At 38.5% G+C, this 19,426-nt stretch overlaps 1 protein-coding gene across 2 annotated transcripts in view; it reads left to right on the plus strand.

Moving 5' to 3' along the window:
- Positions 1-2,391: 2,391 nt before the first annotated feature.
- add3b (adducin 3 (gamma) b) overlaps positions 2,392-19,426 on the plus strand; it is a 33,771-nt gene continuing 16,736 nt past the window's right edge. Inside the window, exons 1-9 of one of the 2 annotated variants that reach the window (XM_088350860.1) lie at positions 2,392-2,752; positions 6,417-6,651; positions 8,271-8,415; positions 10,609-10,760; positions 13,329-13,409; positions 16,429-16,578; positions 16,778-16,921; positions 17,881-17,979; positions 18,145-18,318. In XM_088350860.1, coding sequence (XP_088206986.1) covers positions 6,463-6,651; positions 8,271-8,415; positions 10,609-10,760; positions 13,329-13,409; positions 16,429-16,578; positions 16,778-16,921; positions 17,881-17,979; positions 18,145-18,318 — 1,134 coding nt within the window. In that variant the 5' untranslated portion in view covers positions 2,392-2,752; positions 6,417-6,462. Of the gene's footprint in view, positions 2,753-6,416; positions 6,652-8,044; positions 8,179-8,270; positions 8,416-10,608; positions 10,761-13,328; positions 13,410-16,428; positions 16,579-16,777; positions 16,922-17,880; positions 17,980-18,144; positions 18,319-19,426 lie in introns of those variants that run through there. The other variant, XM_088350861.1, reaches the window with a different exon arrangement.

Raw genomic sequence — 19,426 nt, forward strand, 5'->3', positions numbered from 1 at the left:
AATTATGTTACTTCAGAAAAATATGACTCAAGTAGAAGTTAAAATAGTCATCCAAATACTTACTTAAGTAAAAGTAAAAAAGTACTTGGTGAAAAATTTAATCAAGCACTGAATAACTGTAGCAACGTCGTAATCTTTTTTAAAAAAAATTTAAACAACAAATCAGATAATCAAATTATCAAGGTCCATTCAATCAACACAAAATACATTTAATTCAAAAGTAGAATAAAATAATCAACATAAATTTAAGTGTTTTAACAAAAACAAAACAATGTATAAATCAAATGAATAAATTAAGCACATGTAGCACTACGTAACACATTTAAACCCCCAATACTTATCTTAACAGGCTCTGCAGGCAGAGCAACAGGTTAGGCCATGAACTGGAACAAAGAAGACATTGCCTCCTCTTCTGTGTTTTCATAGCCGGTATTGCTAAGCAACATTTTCCATCTGTTTTGTACGTAAACACTTTCCCTCCCTATTAAGTTGAATATTGTCACATGACAAGGCTCTTACGTTTGATTGGTTAAACATGGTAGAGCCTCCTGGAGGTCTCCGTCAAAATAAATGAGCCTTAGCGGAGACAGAGAGATGCGTACTTACGTGAAGGGTATTTATTAAGTAACGAAGTAACGACTTTAATGTTGCCTAATGTAGTGGAGTAAAAGTACTGTTTTTTCTTCACAAAATTACTGAAGTAAAAGTATAGGGATTTAAAAATACTCTTAAAAGTACAAAATTTCCTAATATTTGAACAAGTAAATGTAATGGGGTAAATGTATTCCGGCTGCTCCCCCCCTCCTTCTGCTTTTAAATAAAAGCATAAATAGACATAGTAGGTTATTCTCCATTTTGAAAAATTGTCCATGCAACAAGAGAAAAACTTACTGAATAGATTGACTAGCATTTAGCTCGCTAATGTTATGAGTAGTTTTATTGTTTAGGGATGAGGTGTGCGCAAAGTTAAAGTCCTTGATCTCACTATCGCCCTTTGCTACGAGGCAAGAGAACTGGTGGCTCTTTCTGCATCTATGGACGTTCAGCCCATTAATATTTTAATTACTAATTGTATTAATAATCTTTATAATACATCGTTTTAAAATATTTCTGTTTTGAAAAAGGAAACTTCATCCGTTTAATATGCTTCTCCTGATTGCACTGGATATCAGTCCTCTCTGTGGTGTTTTTTTTGTGTTGAAATGTGTGTTGTGTTTATCTATTATTTATTTGCAGATGAGCTGTTGAAGTCATCTGCACCTATGTGTAATATAATCTGGCGATTTACAACGGTGCCTACAAATAAATACAAAGTAATATTTTTATGACTTTTACACTCTCCTGACTGCAAATCACATATATTTAGAAATATACTTCATGTATATAAAAATTTAGCCAGATATTCACCTAATTTAGAAGATTTTTTTCAAGTGTTGCTCCAGTCATGGGCGTACGATGCGTACTGACCGAACTAGAGGAATCCCAATAAAGCATATTTGATTAAATAGCAACCCGAATGCTTGATGTTTGCTCGTTGTGTTGTCTAATTGCACTCCCAAAATATGAATTATTCATGAACAGTTACCCTCTATGAAAGACTTAATAATTTGTTTTAATCATGTCATAGTAAGGCCTGTTTTAAAAATGATAACAGTCAAGCGAGGTTGCACCGCGGTGAGTAACAAGTAAGGAATGTAATTTATGATGACATTCATTGAAGACAAATTATTATTTCCTCTAATGACTTGTTTTTGTTAGTCAACCACTGTGTGCAAGGTGTCAGGTGATGCCAACAGGCGGTTCCAGCCAAAACATACATTTATTCCAATGCAAATTAGCATTAGTTTTATTGTGCAGGTGAAACTGTTTCTAGTGGGAAAGCATACATAATTAGCATACAGTTTACTGATTTGGTTCACTGAGCTCAGACAGTATTAAAACAATTACATACATTAATGTTTTCCGTCTATCTATCTATTTATGACCTGGATTAAAATATATAAAATTAAAAAAATAGCACTGGGTGGGTTTCTTTAAGAAGTATCGATCTATCTATCTATCTATCTATCTATCTATCTATCTATCTATCTATCTATCTATCTATCTATCTATCTATCTATCTATCTATCTATCTATCTATCTATCTATCTGTCTGTCTGTCTGTCTGTCTGTCTGTCTGTCTGTCTGTCTGTCTGTCTGTCTGTCTGTCTGTCTATCTATCTATCTATCTATCTATCTATCTATCTATCTATCTGTCTGTCTGTTTCTACATCTATCCATCCTCTGTGGCTGTACTGAAGTTTTAGCGCTTCTATTATTTATAAGATGAAGAGGCGGGAGTGGATGAATCACACAAGCAGATGGGTGGAAGGAGTCTATGAGAACAACTTGAAGATGGAGCTACTGTAGTTAGTTCCTCGTATGTGGAGTTGGATGCAACAGGCTTTTTGGCGTGAACGCCATTTTTTATGGTTTTCGAGGAGGCCTCGTGGGTGGACAACATTGGATCACGTGATCACTTTTCCTTTCTCCCACTCGCACACCCACCCACATCCTCACCCACTCTCCCTCCCTCCCCTCCTCTCCGCAACGCCCGACCGCCTTTTGCCTCCCTCCGGATCACGTAGTCTGAGCAAATGTATCCACAACCGGACTAATATCCACCAGGTTTCCTTTTATCCACACTTTTGAGGCCATTTATTTTGTTGGGGGAAAGATAAGTGGACTCCACGCCGCCGAAAGAACTCCTGAGGTAACTTTTGGGAAGTGTTCTCACGGTCGGTTAGCTCCTTGTTTTTTGTGTTTTACGATGACTTCAGCGTGACTCAACTCTTAAACATGGAAGAGTTTAGTTTTATTCGGACACAAAACGTCGCTAAAGTTACGCGTGGGTGTTTTATCTGGCTCGAGAAACTACTTAAACGTGTGCTATTGTCGCTTCTGTGATGTGTGTATTCCTCAACCCCCATCACACCCTCTCATCAAATACAGGTAGCCCCAAAGGTGCTAAGTGCTATTCAAAAGTAGCCCCACCAAAAAGAAACAGGGAAGAAAAGAGAGAAAGAGGCCGCCTTTTGTTTACCGTTAACGACTCTTGGCTGAAGAAGGCAGAAAGCTTTTCCTCTCCATCTGTATTTTTTCTAAGTTGGGGGAAGAGAAGTGATGGAGAGTGTTGAGAAAGTCCCACGATCACTTCCATTTTGTGGTGATTTTGTGATCAAGCAGGGCACATACTTTATAGACGTATAAACATCTAACAAGTCACTAGAAGCGCAAACACTCCTTGATAAATCGTCAACTTAGGCCAGTTCCCTAACACTAGATTTTATCCTGACATTCTTTGTATCCTAATTTGGTACTTTAAGTCTTTATTATGTGTTTATCCGGGTATGCCGTGTCCAACCTCGTTGTAAACAATGTTCATTACGTTGTTATCAATGACAATAAAGACTATTGCAAACAAAGTAAACTTGGTACAAAACTAAATAATGGTCATCATGTGTAAGGGCAAAATCTCAAATGACATTAAAGACAATTCTAATTCTATTCACCGATTATCTGTTTAACTGAAACTTATTTAAACAATTGATTAATTGTTCACATCCTATCAGGATTCTAAATTCTCCAAATGTCTGCTTTTCGTCGGTAGACATTTAATTTCTCTGTCTTTCATTTTAAAAGATTTTCTTTATTTGTGTTGAATTAAAATAACGCCTGTCAAAACTAAAAAAAACTCACAATTTCGTACATTTTGTAATTATTTGTGAGAAAACTAGTATATATGTGAGTCCGCCGGAGTGGGAGCTATTTTTTTAACACATTTTTGAAAAATAATTATGTGGACATACGTTGTTTTTATTTTGAAGTTAAAATCTCATGGATATACTTATTACAATGTAACCGCGGTGTACATGTCCCAACAAAGATCCACATTCACGCTGGACTGGATGATGAGGCTTTCATTATTACAGTTTCTGCAAATGGATGAGTCACAACATTAGCTTTTCTGCTGGCTTTGATCTCTTTGATCATTGCAGTTCTCTCTGGTAAGACTGCCAACAAAGCATATCAAAGAGCTTTCTTTTCACTTTACATAAAATTCATTTTAGAATATTACAATACATTTTTACATCCATTTTAACAAAATACTTTTAACAAGTTTTCATTCATTCATAGGCCAATATTGCTAATTTATTTCCTTTACTTTGGAGAATGAGGAATGAGTGGAGAAGTGTTGTAAAAGGATAGTGGGATGTTTGGATGCGTCTAAGGGATGGGCAGGGTATTTTTGTATGATGCGGCTTGGGTAAACCAGTGAAAGCTTTGGGGCCCTGCTGTTGAACAGAAGAGTGTGTTGTGTCACCCTGACCCGAGTGACATGGCCGCTTTCTTGTGTCCCTTTTCATCTGGAGGGATGAAAGCATGACCAACTTGGGTGCCGAGGTGCTTAACTTGTTTGGGCATTTGGGTTGGCCATGGTCCAAAAATGTGTGTGTTTTTATGCAATTTTTTCCTTTTTTATTTTCTTTGTTATTGAATGTGTTTGTCTTGCTGTCAGTCACCCCTCTTGAGGGATACGACCAAAGTTAATAGATAGATAGACTTTGGAGAATACTGATAAACTTTGCATACTTACATGGCCAAATAAATAATTACAAAGTCAAGCAAGTCATTTTTATTTGTATAGCCCTTAATCACAAAGAGTCTCAGAGGGCTTCACAGGTTATTACACATAAGCAGTTTAGGTTATTCATATGCTATAGAGTAGAAGTGAGTTTTAAGCTTAGATTTAAACATTTCCACTGAGGTTGCAGATCAAGACATACCAATAGATAGATAGATACTTTATTCATCCCCTTAATAAAATGGGTAGCACGGCGGCGAAGTGGTTAGCGCGTGTGCGGCACAGTTCTGAGGTCTTGGGAACCTCCTGTGTGGATTCAAATCCAGCTACCGGACTTCGGAGTTTGTATGTTCTCCCCGTGCTTGCGTGGGTTTCCTCCGGGCACTCTGGTTTCCTCCCACATTCCAAAGACATGCATTTCAGGTGGATTGGCCGGTCCAAACTGTCCGTAGGTGTGAATGAGCAAGCGAGTTGTCTGTCCCTGTGTGCCCTGCGATTGGCTGGCAACCAGTTCAGGGTGTCCCCTGCCCGCTGCCCGATGATTGCTGGGATGGGCACCAGCACACCCGCGACCCTATTGAGGATAAGCTGTGCAGCAAATGAGATGAAATGAGATACCAACAGAATATTTTTTTCTACAATGTTAATTTGAAGTTGTTTTCAGTTTACATAGGGTTACAAACACTTAAAGATTGGATGGTTTCGATCCGGGAAGCACAGCAGCTGAGTGGTTAGTGTCCGCGGCACAGTTCTGAGGTCATGGGTTTAAATCCAACTACTTCCTATGCAGAGTTTTTATGTTCTTCTCGTGTTTGCGTGGGTTTTCACCGGGCACTCCGGTTTTCTTCCACATTCCAAAAACATGCACATCTGTTTAATTGTCAAATTGTCCTTAGGTGTTAATGAGCGAGTGTCTCTGTGTGCCCTGCAACTGGCTGGCAACCAGTTCAGGGTGTCCCCTGCCCACTGCCCGAAGATAGCTGGGATGGGATCCAGCAACCCTGCGACTTTACTGAGGATATGCATTAATAAATGAATCAATGGTTTCAATCCCTCTAGTAGCCTCCTAGGAACACCTGTGTAGATAGCAGGTAGATCCTAAAAAATAGCTCACCAGTGTCATTGTGGTTTTCCAGGAAAGTTCATTACTAACTCGCATGATTTTTAAGTGGTTGACGGAGCCAAAAGTTAACTTGTAACTCAATTTCTAATGATTACAACTTGGTAGTATGATAATAAAAGAGTAATAACTTGGTAATAATGTGACAGTTTTTTGTTTTAGAAATGCATATCAAACTCATAGCCCTTCGCGCCAATGCGTGACAAAAAGTAGCTCTCAGCTTCAAAAGGTTGGTAAATGGTCTGAATTTATGTAGCTTAGATGATTAATTTCATAATTTGATAATGTGCTTTTTAGTTGTTTTAAATCTGGGATTCCTGTTTAAATTATATAAATTTACTTTGAGTTGTTCCCAAAACATGATCATTAGACCGATAAGAAACTAAACTTTCCTTAGATCGAATAGAGTCTGTACATTTTTTACACAACATCGTAAAATGCACGGCCCTAATCAGGATTGTGAAAGTGCTACAAAAACGTTGCTTGCTCTTCTGAGTTGAAGGTCACATCTTGAAGAGATACATAACCATTCAAATGTCTTGTATGGCTGATGGTATCTTACTGAACACTAATGTTTTTGGGAATTACAAGTTGAAATCCTAGTTATTACATGAGTCACCATTTTGCCTGTTGCCTTGACTCCCGCTTCTTTTTTGTGTGTACAATTGTCAGCTTCAAGAGGAAGTGTAGGCGGTGGTAGAAGAGGCGCTATTGGAGGATGAGTCTGGTGGAGGTGAGACAGTTGGCAGGCTCGCTGACCTTGTCCCTGTCCAGCAATAACTCCAAGGAACACTTGTGCGAGAGAGACCCCGAAAACCTGCGTGACCGGGCCATGTCTCCAGACCTGAGGCAGGACTTTAACATGATGGAGCAGAAGAAGAGGGTCACTCACATTCTGCAGAGTCCAGTATGTAGCCCATTAAAAAGTGTTTAAACACCTTCACCTTCATTCTTTGTACGTGCCTATAATTCAATACAGTCAGAGGTAAGATCTGAATCCTAAACCCGACCCAAATTTCAGGCCGAGTCAGGCCTAAATGTAAATTATTATGTTCAGTTCAAGCTAGGCTTCTCCCTCACTGCCTTTTTTTTATTATGCACTTGTCATTTTTATTCTTTGTCTCTGCATTTCTGTCTCTCCCATAAAGGGCTGTGCTAGATTCTTAGGATGACTTTTGCATTCGCTCATGACCCAATTTTGACCCCTCAAAATGACGGCCGGCTTAAAATCTCTTTAAAACTCTAAAATATCCATCAATGATGGAAAATTGTAGATTAATTTTTGAAGACACATAAAAATGTAAATGTTTATACAGCCTTGTTTAACCTAGATTTTTTTGACAACAGACATGTTTTAATTTGTAAACTCCTCTCCTCCTCCACCGGCCCCCCTAATAAAATGTGAACATCCGGTTTTCTCTGGGCTCGGACTGGCTAGGGCTTTAATATCTGCGGGCATGGGATGGGTCAGGCTGAGTATTTTAAAGACCAATCTTACCTCTGAATATAGTATATCGATCTGCCCTATTTCTATCCCGTTCATTCTGTTCAATGGCCTACTTTGAGCAACAATCAGAAAGTAATGACCAATACATCACAGAGCATTTATAGATGAATTCAGAGGCCTGCTAAATAACCAAAAAAAGGCAAGCATGGAATAATATGGTGACATATGTATGTTGACTTCTATTTTCCCAAAGTTTGATCAGGTTTTGTTAATTCCAAACACTTTACTAGTCATTTATTGTATCTCCAATTTCCACTTAATACATCAAATTTAATTAAAATGTTATTATAATTAAAAAAGTTTTTTTAAACCTTCAATTTGCAATGATGTGATACTGCAGCATGAAGTACTCAAGAGGTTGTTTAATATTTGCTTCTTATAGCCATAGCCAAAGTGATGCACCCGATGAGTAATTCAAAGGAAAGCAATCCAATTTTTGAAATTTTACACCTGGTTTTATTATTAAAACCAAAAGCCATATTCATTTTATCTAGCCTGCTAGCCGATTTAAAAAAACGTTTTTTTAATCTACCGTGTAACTTTGACGCCCAAGTGGTAAGTTGCTGTATCATAAATAGATGAATTGCATAATAAGAATCAATTCCGCTCTGAATTGCTGCATTGGGATGTAAGATAAAAAATGGAGTAAAGGAAAGCTCAGCGGATGAGCTCTAGGAAGCCAGTAAACACATGCCAGTGGAGTCATAGAAATAAGTCGAGCCCACACTCATCTGCGATTGCGTAACGACCCCTAACAAGTGGAACTTATCTCCTCACCATGGTTACGGCGCTTAGATGAAGCAGAATTCTGGCGCTGGGCTGACAACACGGAGATTCGATGATCCACAAAACACCCCCATCCCAGGCGAGAAAGTAAAAGTCGGGCTTAAATAACAGCAACACACCCTGCAGCGCTCACACCAGAAGGTTTTTCGAGATTTGTGGCTTGTAATAAGAAGAAATGAGCTGCCGGGACTACAAGACCCAGCACAGTGTAATAACTCTTTCTTTGTTTGCAGGTGTTTAAAGACGAGCTGGAAGGTCTTATACAGGACCAGATGACCAAGGGCAACAACCCTACAGGTCTCCTGGCCCTGAGACAGATAGCTGACCTGGTCATGGCCAGCACAGTGGGAGGGGCCGGGCTTTTGACGTCACCCATCAGTGAGTTCTTCCTTGTGCGAGCAGGAGGAATCCATTCGTTCTTGTCAGCCTGAAACAGCAGAAAAGTTGTGGAGGGCATTGTGGACTTGTCAATTAAGCAACCCGCATGACTGCTTGAGCTAGTGAATCGTAGCAGTTTGGAATGCTAATTATATTAGGGTACTTCTGCACGCTGCAATCGTTTTTATTGATTCTTATTGTGAAAGAAGTCCGAACGTCAGCATTTATACTTGCTAGTCATAGGCATAGTGATCAATGTTTCTATATTTGATTAATCGTGCCTTAAAGCAGGGGTCACAAATACATAAACATAGGAGAAATAAACATTGGCATTGCTGGTCTGTTACTAGTTCCCCGATCCCTTAACAGCCTCTGTCATAGGGACAACACTTCCCGTGGAATGTCTTTGGAAAGTACAGCCTAACTGCGCCCATCCCTTTAAATAATTAACATTTTTTAGGTACACATTTTAAATAATACTTAAGGATTTATGGCTGTTTAGGTACGCGTTTTATCAATATTTGGGGTGTTTTGAATGTAAAAAAAAATACCATTAATTTGTAAGAATAAATGTTTCACACAACTTGGTGTTCAAACAGTGATCTCTATTCGATTTATGTCAAGTACCCGGATATCACTGGCTTTCTTTTATCAAATTCTAAACAAAATTTTGAATTCCCATCGAACACCAAAGTGAAACAGATGTAGTAAAACTGCTGAGAAATCTAAAATGCAAATTTTACCTGAAAGTTAATTCTAGTTCTGTACTTAAAGTAAGGTGGTTATCCATGACGAAAAATAAGTAGCTCATAGCTGTTGCACTAAGTCTCCCTAATTTATTAAATTGCATATTTGTGGGGCATTTTAGCTTTTAAAGTCCTGCTAGAGGTCAGTAAAAACCTAGGAGCGGAGAGACACACAAAGATCAGGTGAAAATGTCTTGCTGGTGAAAGTGTGACTTTTCGCTATGATGCCGTTGTCCATCTACTTCCTTCTTTCTGCAGCATTTTTCAGTACATCCCTGAATATAAGATTTTATTATTGAAAATGAATACAGTATTTAGAAATCAATAATCAGGCTTTTTTGTATATTAAACAAAATACTCATACTCTTTCCCCATCGTTGCGTAAGCTTACTAGCTGATAGCAAGATTGCTTGAGGGTGAAATAGCCACTAATCCGGGAACAGGCTGGGAACCAAATGTCATCGTCCTAAGTTCAATTTGAGTTAATGTCAAGCGGCGTATATCACGTCGGTGTTAATATGAGCAACTGAAATCTCGAGCGGCAGCAAGATTACCCTTCTTCCTGCCGAATGTAGACTGAAATACTCTCCCCTGAATTTATTATGACCAAAAATAGGGCATTTATGTTTTTCAATTTCATATTGTGCATAATTAATTCACCAGTCCCACAAAAATAAAAAAAAAACTGCAGACATTTATAAGGATAGCATTTCCAAGAATACTCGCATTAGGGTTTTTTTTATTTCAAAATTTATTACCACAATCTTAAAAGCGGTGAACATTCATTTGATACTCCTTACACAGCAAAAGCAGTTCAGATGTGTTTTACTTGATTTGCGCTCAAAGGCCCAGAAGAAGACTAATCCTTTTAATCTTGCTCAAGAGTGCAACTCCATTTGACACTGTTTTCAAAAGTCAACCATCCAAAATACACACTTGTGCATTGCACAGATAACATCAGGACTTGAAGCACCACTGTTAAGTTCAAATGCCATGCAGCAATGCTTAGAAGTTTGCAGTCAGTATTGTTTTCTAAAAACTTTTTCTCGAACGAAGATCTCTTCTTTCTTAGTCACACTCTTTTTTTTCTTGCCTGCAGGCCTCGTTTTTTGCTGTAGGCTTCCTCCAGCTGAGATCACCCTGTTTATCTCTAAGTTAAATGCATTCGTGTAAGGAAAACGGCTGTGAAGTCAAACCGAGCTTTGCCCTTTTAAAAAGCTTAAGTGCCTGTAAGAGATGGTGTCGTTAAATGTCCTTATATGGCTGCGCGGTTCAAAATATCCTCATTGGGAAATTTCAGAAAGCCTTTTTTAAGATTCAAATGCTCCCCAAGGGAGGCTTTAACTTTATCAGCGGTCAAGGCAAAGCCTGTAAACATCCTTGTTATGTCTAAAAGTGTACTTAAATGCAAAAACTCCTTACAGGATTATGTTTCATCTCGTTGCAGGCCTGGGAACGGTTTCTCCGATCAATGACTTGTACACCGTGGAGTCGCCGTCCTTTGCCAAAGGCGAGAAGCAGAGTCGTTGCAAGCTGGCCAGCCTCTACAGGCTGGTTGACCTTTTCAGCTGGACTCGTTTCATCAATCCCTACATCACCGTGAGTGTTGACATCTTGCGCACGTCTTCCGGTCTTCACAAGACATTCTCCAACTCAACCCTGAAGGCCAACAGAGAGATGTGGCTTTCTATCACCTTCCAAATAAAAAAAAAAACTACCAAAAACTGTGGCACAAGAGTGACTTAGAATACTGCATTTCGCCATTCATTACGAAATTATTACGTGATAGACTAAATTGACGTTCTGTCCTGTTATTCTCGTCCATTTGCTTATTAGGTCTTACTGGGTCCCCCAGGTTGATCCACCACCCCACCCCCAGACAATTTAGAACTTAATATTAAAGTTTATGTCCTGTATTTATTCATGTATAACACACTTTTTTTTACCTACGAATAAGCAAGTTTGGGTGAGTGTTATACACTAGGTTTTATGGTAATATATTTCAGTGCGATGTGCAATGATTGACCATTATAAAAATATCGCTGACCAAAATCGCAAAACATTGGATACAACCGGATCGAACCCGTTTCGCGGCGGTAAGAGCTCTCAATCCTAACTACTAGACCATCCATCCATTATCTGCACCGCTTATCCTCAGTAGGGTCGCGGGGGTGCTGGAGGCCATCCCAGCTATCTTCGGGCAGGGGGCACCCTGAACTGGTTGCCAGCCAGTCGCAGGGCAACTACTACACCACCAGGGATATATATATATATATATATATATATATATATATATGACCTACTAAAAGGCATTGGATTTAATCTCATTATCACACTATTATCACGATACCAGAGGCGAATGTTAGAGAACAGAGAAACGAGGAACTCGTTCTGAAAGATATTAAGTTACTTAATTTTACTCATGCTCATGTTTTTAGTTTTTCCTTGGCCTCATGTAAGTTCAAGATCAGGGGATGGTGTAATAACAGTCTGTAGTTTGCAGTAGTCTTCGCAGCCCTCTGAGACTCTGTGTGATTAAGGGCGATACAGATAAACATGACTTGACTTAAATAAACGCAAAAAGCACAATGAGGAAAACAACTCTTTGGTGAACTGATGATGAATCGAACTTTGAAGAACATTAAATAAATACATTGTAAATGTTATATCGGTTTTGCTGTTCATAATATAAGTTGTATATTATTTTAATAATGGCTGCACGTATTCAACAATGTTTGTACGTACAACGTTTCGGTTCAATTGAGAAAAAGTAAAACTAAGTTTTATACTGATTTCTAATCGATAATTAGGGGTGCGCCATATACATGAATAAATACGGATTTAACTGGGACAAGGAGCAGCATTTGTGTTGCAAAAACAGATGTCGTCTATATTCATAAAATAATATGCTCTATAAAGATAAATAGAGTTAAGTTTAACTTTTGGAAGATGAGCTTCAAAAGTAAACCTCCGTGGTAAAAAGTGGCAGAAAAAAAGCCATCCAACCATTTTCTCAACAGCATCAAGCTTCCATATTCCGCTTTCATTTCATATGAAACGGCTCGCTTCTTCTTTACACGTTACACCAACCATATTGAATGGATGTACGAGGTATTAAACAATAAAAATGTAAACGTTCTTAGTGTGCTGGAGATACAGTATAGAATGTTGACACACCAAGTAGGAAGAGGAAGCGGATTTCTTCATCGGAGTGCTGGGTTACCTCTCAAAGCTCCACCACACACCGGCAACGGTGGAAAGAAGCACTACAGTACTGTCCTGTGCTCAGAAAATGGTGCACACAATACAAAATCTAACTTAAAACAATGTCCGGATATTTTTTGACTTCCCGAAAAAAAATGTTCATATTTACCGTTTTTCGTAAGTCGAATGGTCGTAAGTAAGGGAGCGTCTGTCTCATCAGCTGCACCGCTTATCCTCAGTAGGGTCGCGGGGGTGCTGGAGCCCATCCCAGCAATCATCGGGCAGTAAGCAGGGGACACCCTGGACTGGTTGCCAGCCAATCGCAGGGCACACGGGGACAGACAACTCATTCGCTCAGTCATACCTAGGGACAATTTGAACCGGCCAATTCACCTGAAATGCATGTCTTTGGAACGTGGTCGGAAACCCACGCAAGCACGGGGAGAACATACAAACTCCGCACAGTAAGGCCGGGAGCTGGATTTGAACCCACGCAGGAGGTTCCCACGACCTCAGAACTGTGCCGCACACGCGCTAACCACTGCGCCACCGTGCTGCCTGGGGGGGGGCGTCTGTATTGCAGGCAATTCACCATAATTGTTTCAACATGTGTAACTTAACCATAATCATTCAGGACTATCTATATAAGTGAATTAGCAACCCACAATTCATCACTGGTTTAATCTCATTTGAAAAGCAGGGCAAATTTGCACATCTCATCTTCAGACCTTAATTACTTGACCTTGAACTGGCAATTTTATGAATATTTTACTCTGGTGTAAGGATGTAATACTTTAGGAAGTCTACCACCCCAATCTCATTTCTGAGCACATAAAAGACTGTTAACGCCATCTCCTCCTGAGAAATATTTAACGCTTTTGGAATTCCAAATGCTTTTCTGCATGATCTTAACCAGGAATAGGTTGTCCTCTTTAATTGATGCCCTTTTCCCTATTTACTTAGGTGCGTGTAAACAAAGAACAGGACCATGTTCTGATCTGTCCAAGAGGCTTGTCTTTTGCTGAGGTTACAGCAGCGACTTTGGTAAGAGAATATTGCAGCAGATTGTATTTCATGCATTGACTAAATAATTTAATGTTTTTAGCATATTGTAGAAAAAATGCATTCAATACATTCAGTATGTTCAATACAATACTAGAAGTGGATTACAGCTGTAACATATATGTTCAATATATTTTGCTCTCACAACGTGACCTTTTTCTTGCTAACCTTAAGAATTCCCATGTGTTTTGACACGACCAAAAGATAAAATACAGTAGACTTGTAATTTTTCTTCTAATTTGCCTAACATCCTACAAATGCAGAGAATGTCTTTCATTACAATGAAGAACAATGATTTTGGGCCAATGTGAGCGGCTACTTATTGTTGCCAAGTTATTGGCCCTTTTGTATTTCAAAGTTGTTTGTTATTTTTTTCTGATTCCGACTTCTATATATATTTTTAAAACTAGCAACAAATCAATATTTTCTTCAGGGGATTTTTACTGTTAATCCTTTTAAAGTGCTGTATCAAACCATTAAATGTACAGTAAGAAAATAAAATCCCTTCCAAACAACAACAAGGGCTGATATAATAACAGCAGATAAGATGGCCCGAAACCGTTGGGACCTTTAAAAATAGTAAAAGCATCATAAAATCAAGCCTGGAACGCACAAAAAGCAAATGCTGGGAATTGAAAATTTGGTGGTATGAGCGCACAAAAAAAGTTCAAATTTCCCCCAAATTAGGACATTTAAAACGCCTACATTTCTTTTTCCTTTTAAACCCACATAAAGACTCGGATCATATTTTAGGGTGCTACTGATCTGCGGCTTGAGTTCACGGATTGGATCCTTTTTCGAATCAGCAAAGAAAAATTATAACAAGAAAATAAACAGCTTCTGACTACCCCTTTTCGAACATTTGAAATGAAATGAAATGATCTGCATTTATATAGCGCTTTTCAAGCGCTTTACAATGTGCTCCACATTTCCCAATAGCGGCCTTGCAGCCATGTAGGGCGCTAACCTGCTTATTGGGGGTATTAGGGGTTCAGTGTCTTACCCAGGGACACTTCGACATGTAACACGGACGAGCCGGGATTTGAACCGGGATCCCTTGATCCCAAGACGAGCGCTCTACCTCCTGAGCTACTGCCGCCCCCATAATGTGTCATTATTTTGTTGTTGACTCATTGTTTTTGTCCTGTTTTTATTTTAATGTTCGAAATAAAGTTTTCATTCATAAGGTTCCAAACATGAAACAAACCTAATGTTACTATGACCAAGACAATGACCTGACAACCTTCGCTGTTGCTGTCGGGTACAGTCAGTATAATATATATGCCTGGATGGTTGAAGTGCGGGTGTGGAGATTGAACAAACGCATGTGGGCGCCATCCAGCCACTTCCCTCGGGTTGGTGCCAGTGAAACCAAAATGCACCCACTGACTTAAATAAAGCAGGAGATTTTTTTATAGCTCTTCCATTTCTCAGCTCACCATGATCACTCTATAGGAAAATTTCATATGCGCCCTCGACATCACTTTTTTTCAATGTGACCCACGGATCTCTTGTGTTCCGAATCTTAAAGAACAGAACGTATCATGGATTAGTGATGATTCATCGCACCACGAGTCATGGTGTAAAAAAAACAACTCCAATAAACAACAGTTTATTTTAAGTAACCCAAAATATGTGATTGGTTTGTCTAAAACATAAAAAGTTTTTTTTTTTTTTTTTTTTTTTTTTTTTCTTTTAAATTGAGTTTAACCACAAAAAACAGTATTTTGTTTTTAAACTTCCCATAAAATGGTGTCACATTTAAAAAACAAACCAATGCAAAAAGTTGGTTTCATAATTAATACATTTTTGACCCAGTTTTGATAATTCTTTACTGAAATGTCTTTAATCATACCATGCAAAAAAGCCGTGTGTGCTGCAGACCAGTGTTTCTCAAACTTTTTGGGGCAAGGCACACTTTTTTCCATTTAAAAAAATCTGGAGGAATATCATCCGTCAACAATGCTTATAAATGAATTTGATTAGTTTTATGTTAGCTTGTTTTTTTAGCTCAGATTGTCATGTTGACTAAATTGACAGTATATAGTTTTTGTTATCATTTGCGGGCACTGTGGCTCGGGATGTATTACAGGTTATTATTTTTGTTAATAATTTTGCTTTAACTTTTGATTTTAGCATATTTAACCTGCTTTTCAAGTTTTGTTGTATTCTTGTTTTTCTAGAAAAAAATGATCTGCGAGTGGAGCAAAAATGTCCTATATCTTATAACTTTTTCCTGTTTTGTGATTATTTGTTTTTCTATGAAGAAAAAAGTCCACCAAATAATAACTATAACTTAAAATCAGCAAAATAATGTGAACGTTTATTACTTTTTTGATTTTGTTTTTTCATTATTGTTATTCATTTTTTGCAATCACTTCTATTCTATAGCATATGAATAAGCTATATTTTATGTTGACAACATCTGTGTATTATTTGCCCTCATGTAGGTTTTAGATCAGGTGATGATGTAATAATAGTCTGTGGTTTGCAATAATCTGTGGCCTGTGCAGCCCTTTGAGACTCTTTGTGATTAAGGGCTATACAAATAAACATGATCTGACTCAATCTTAGAAAGCCTAATCTAACAAATAACTATTAGATATATTTTCTTGATATGGATAAATGTTACAGTTAGATGGCTGGTCACTGAAAGAAAGCAAACATATAGAACAGTGGTATGCTTTTTTTATAAAGATAAAATTGGTCAATTTTGTTGGGCACAGTAGACTTGGTGTCACAGCACACTAGTATGCATCAGCACACTGGTTGTAAAACACTGCTGTGCACACAGACACTTGTGAATGGCAAATCAAGTCATCAGTAGTATTATAAGTCAAGTCACATTTATTTGGATAGCCCTTAATCACAAGATGTCTCAAAGGATTGCACAGGATTACAATTATACCATTGCCTGATCTTAAACCAACATATGCAGTATTTCTTCTCTCATGTTTAGGTATGAACTTTCCAAACTTTGACTCTGATGTTTTGTTTTCAGCTGAAAGTGAACCTGATCGGCGACATAGTGGACCAGGGCATTACGGATTTGGGCATGGACCACTTCGGATTTGCCCCTCACGCTGCCATCTACGCCATGAGGCCCGACTTGAAATGCATCGTCCACGTCCACACGCCAGCCACAGCCGCCGTGAGTCGCCGCCGGTTAAACTGCCGTTCAAAGGCTCACCGTGATACTCTTTAAACCGGTCTCACCGTAAACTTTTAAGACTGGGCTGTAAAATTCACAGCGTGTGACGAACATGACTGGAAAGGCTTTTTATGAGACAGCACGAACGTGTTTCTGTTAAGATGTGGCGGCGCTGACTCCCGTCTATTTATGTTAACAGGTGTCCTCCATGAAGTATGGAATACTGCCCATTTCCCAGGAGGCCTTGCTCCTCGGAGACGTGAGCTGCTTCAGTTACCATGGTAGCCTGGATAATAAAGAGGAGAAGGTGGAGTTTCAGAAAGCTCTGGGCCCCACTGCCAAGGTACTGTCAAGTTGAGAGACTCCATTAGTGAAAAGGGGCTTTTTCACGGCTTTCAACAGCTGCTTTACCTCTCGAGTCACGCCGGGTACACCTGCACCACCTAATGAGATTCATTACAAAGAAATCTATTGAGAATCCTGCCTTCTGGCTATCTTCTTTCCCACTGCAATTTTAATTTTACGCTACTGCAAAGGGCAATAATAAACACATCATGCAAAGTCAGCATTTTGATACATTCCTTTCTCGATTTGATTCATTCCTTCACTATCTAAGCCAAGGTAGATATGTAAACAATTTAATTTAATAAAATTGAGTTATTTTTATTATTTTTAATTTTAAAACATTCTATACTAATTTGCAAATGTAAAACACAATTAGACATTGAAATAGAAATATCATCTCTTAAAGCATGCCAAGTTATCTTTGTGAAACAGAGCAGCACCTAATCTTATAGGTCTGCATCTGTGTACTTGATGAAGTGTGTAAGTGACAGGCTTCTTCAATGGTCGACTAAAACAATGGTGTCCAAACTGCGGCGTGTGGGCTATTTGTGGCTCATCACCTAGTTTATAAGTGATATACTCAAAACAACTTGTTTTATATGGACAGAGCTACCAAACAAAGAATCTTCTATAGTTTATAACGCAAGTTTACAGCAAATGTTGAAATACGCCTTTTCATGAAAACAATGACAATTGTAGAAATTGAGGAGTTCATTCTTACTCCTCTAGATGATGTTCTTGCTTTAAATACAAAGGCTAGTTCAATATATTGCCAGTGCATCTTTAAAAGAAAAGCGGTCAATCTTGAGGAATCAAGATCACTAGTGCCAATACATCCTTTGATTTATGAATACATGGCATTTGGACCAAAACATTTAAACACACCCTGTCAAATAATAACCTATTGTCTAATTTTAACTTCTGCAGTTGTTTAAAGAATTCCGTTGTATTTGCCAGGTGATGATACTAAGAAATCACGGGATGCTTGCTTTGGGAGAAACTACGGAGGAAGCGTTTCACTACATGTACCATTTGCAGCAAGCCTGTGAAATCCAGGTATATCAACCTTACCTTAACTTGAAGGAATTTTTATTTTTTGTGTGCTTTCTTAAATGGTTCCTTCCTTCCTTTCTAATGAGGTGAACATATTTTCCGACATCTCTTCTGATGTGTGTCGTCACCAGGTTTATACAAATAATTTGCTGTCTGGTTTGGTTTTAGGTACAAGCGTTGGCATGTTCCGGTGGCATGGAAAACTTAGTGCTCTTGGACAGGGAAAAGTTCAAACCACTCACACAGGGAGTGGCTACTGCTGGGGTACCTGTCAGCTGCGACTTCAAGTGGAAAGTGGGAGAGGCTGAGTTTGAGTCATTGATGAGGATGCTGGACAACCTAGTGAGTGATTGGGTATATTTAATGCGATGCAAAGATGGCTTTTATCTGCACTCCTTGCTTAACTCATGCACAATTGAGCTAGGCCCAGCTGTGCCAGCCGACCACCCACCTTCACAAGTGTAGGCAGGAGATGACAAAGCTAACAGAGAGCAAAGCGGCCTCACTAAATGACCTCACAATCACTTAACAGGCTGGATTTAGTGTGTCCTGTTTCAGCATGGGACTTAGTTACTGCTACAAAGTCTTGTCAGCACAGCAACAGCTTAGGTGGCTTGTGGAGGATAGCATCCAATCCTGGAACATGAAGACATTATAATAGGAAATCTGAAGGTGGAAACTGTCTACAAAATCATAACTGTAAATGCCCTAAAAATAAACCCAACTCCAGATTTTAAATTTCAGTAGTATTTCTATTGACCAGCTAGGTCTCATATTCTTTGCGTGAAGAACATAAAGAAAGACGTGGTGGGAGAGGGCAGTATAATATTTTGGGCTTTCTCTTTGCAAAATTTAGAGCAACTGTTAATATTTTCTGTTAATATTGTGCAAACAAGCTTTTATTTTTCAGGAAAAAAAGTTCTATAATTATGAATGAATATGTTTTAATGTTTCCCTTTGTAATAAAAATGAACAAAAACTGTTTAAGTTTAGAAGCAAAATATTCAAGAGAAAAATGAAAGCTCGCAGTAGCAAAAGGTCCACTAAAAATTGACGATATGAAGTAGTTAAAAAATTTGGACTATAGAGGGCACCTAATGAAAAAACTGTTTGTGCATACATAACCCGCATATGCCCACATTGAAACATGAGATATTTACAAAGAAAGACAGTACACAGAAAGAGTTTTGATAATAAACGGTACCTTAACCCTTTATTTTTTATTCAACTAGATTAATTATTTTTCTATGTATAGACTTACTTGAAGAATTATTTTGAAAGGTTAAAAGGTTCTGCCCGGAATTTGGACAATGTCTACTTGCCCAAGTCATCTTCTGGCTTTGGTCGTCAATGCAGCCTATATCAATTTCCTTTTGTGGTGCCTGCAAGTACATGCATGTCTTAGATGCGCTCCAGAGCTCTTTCTTTTCTCATCTTTTTGGGGGTTTTG

This window comes from Urocampus carinirostris, chromosome 13 (genome assembly GCF_059441175.1).
Source record: "Urocampus carinirostris isolate Australia breed hairy pipefish chromosome 13, RoL_Ucar_1.0, whole genome shotgun sequence".
NCBI classification, from domain to species: Eukaryota; Metazoa; Chordata; class Actinopteri; order Syngnathiformes; family Syngnathidae; genus Urocampus; species Urocampus carinirostris.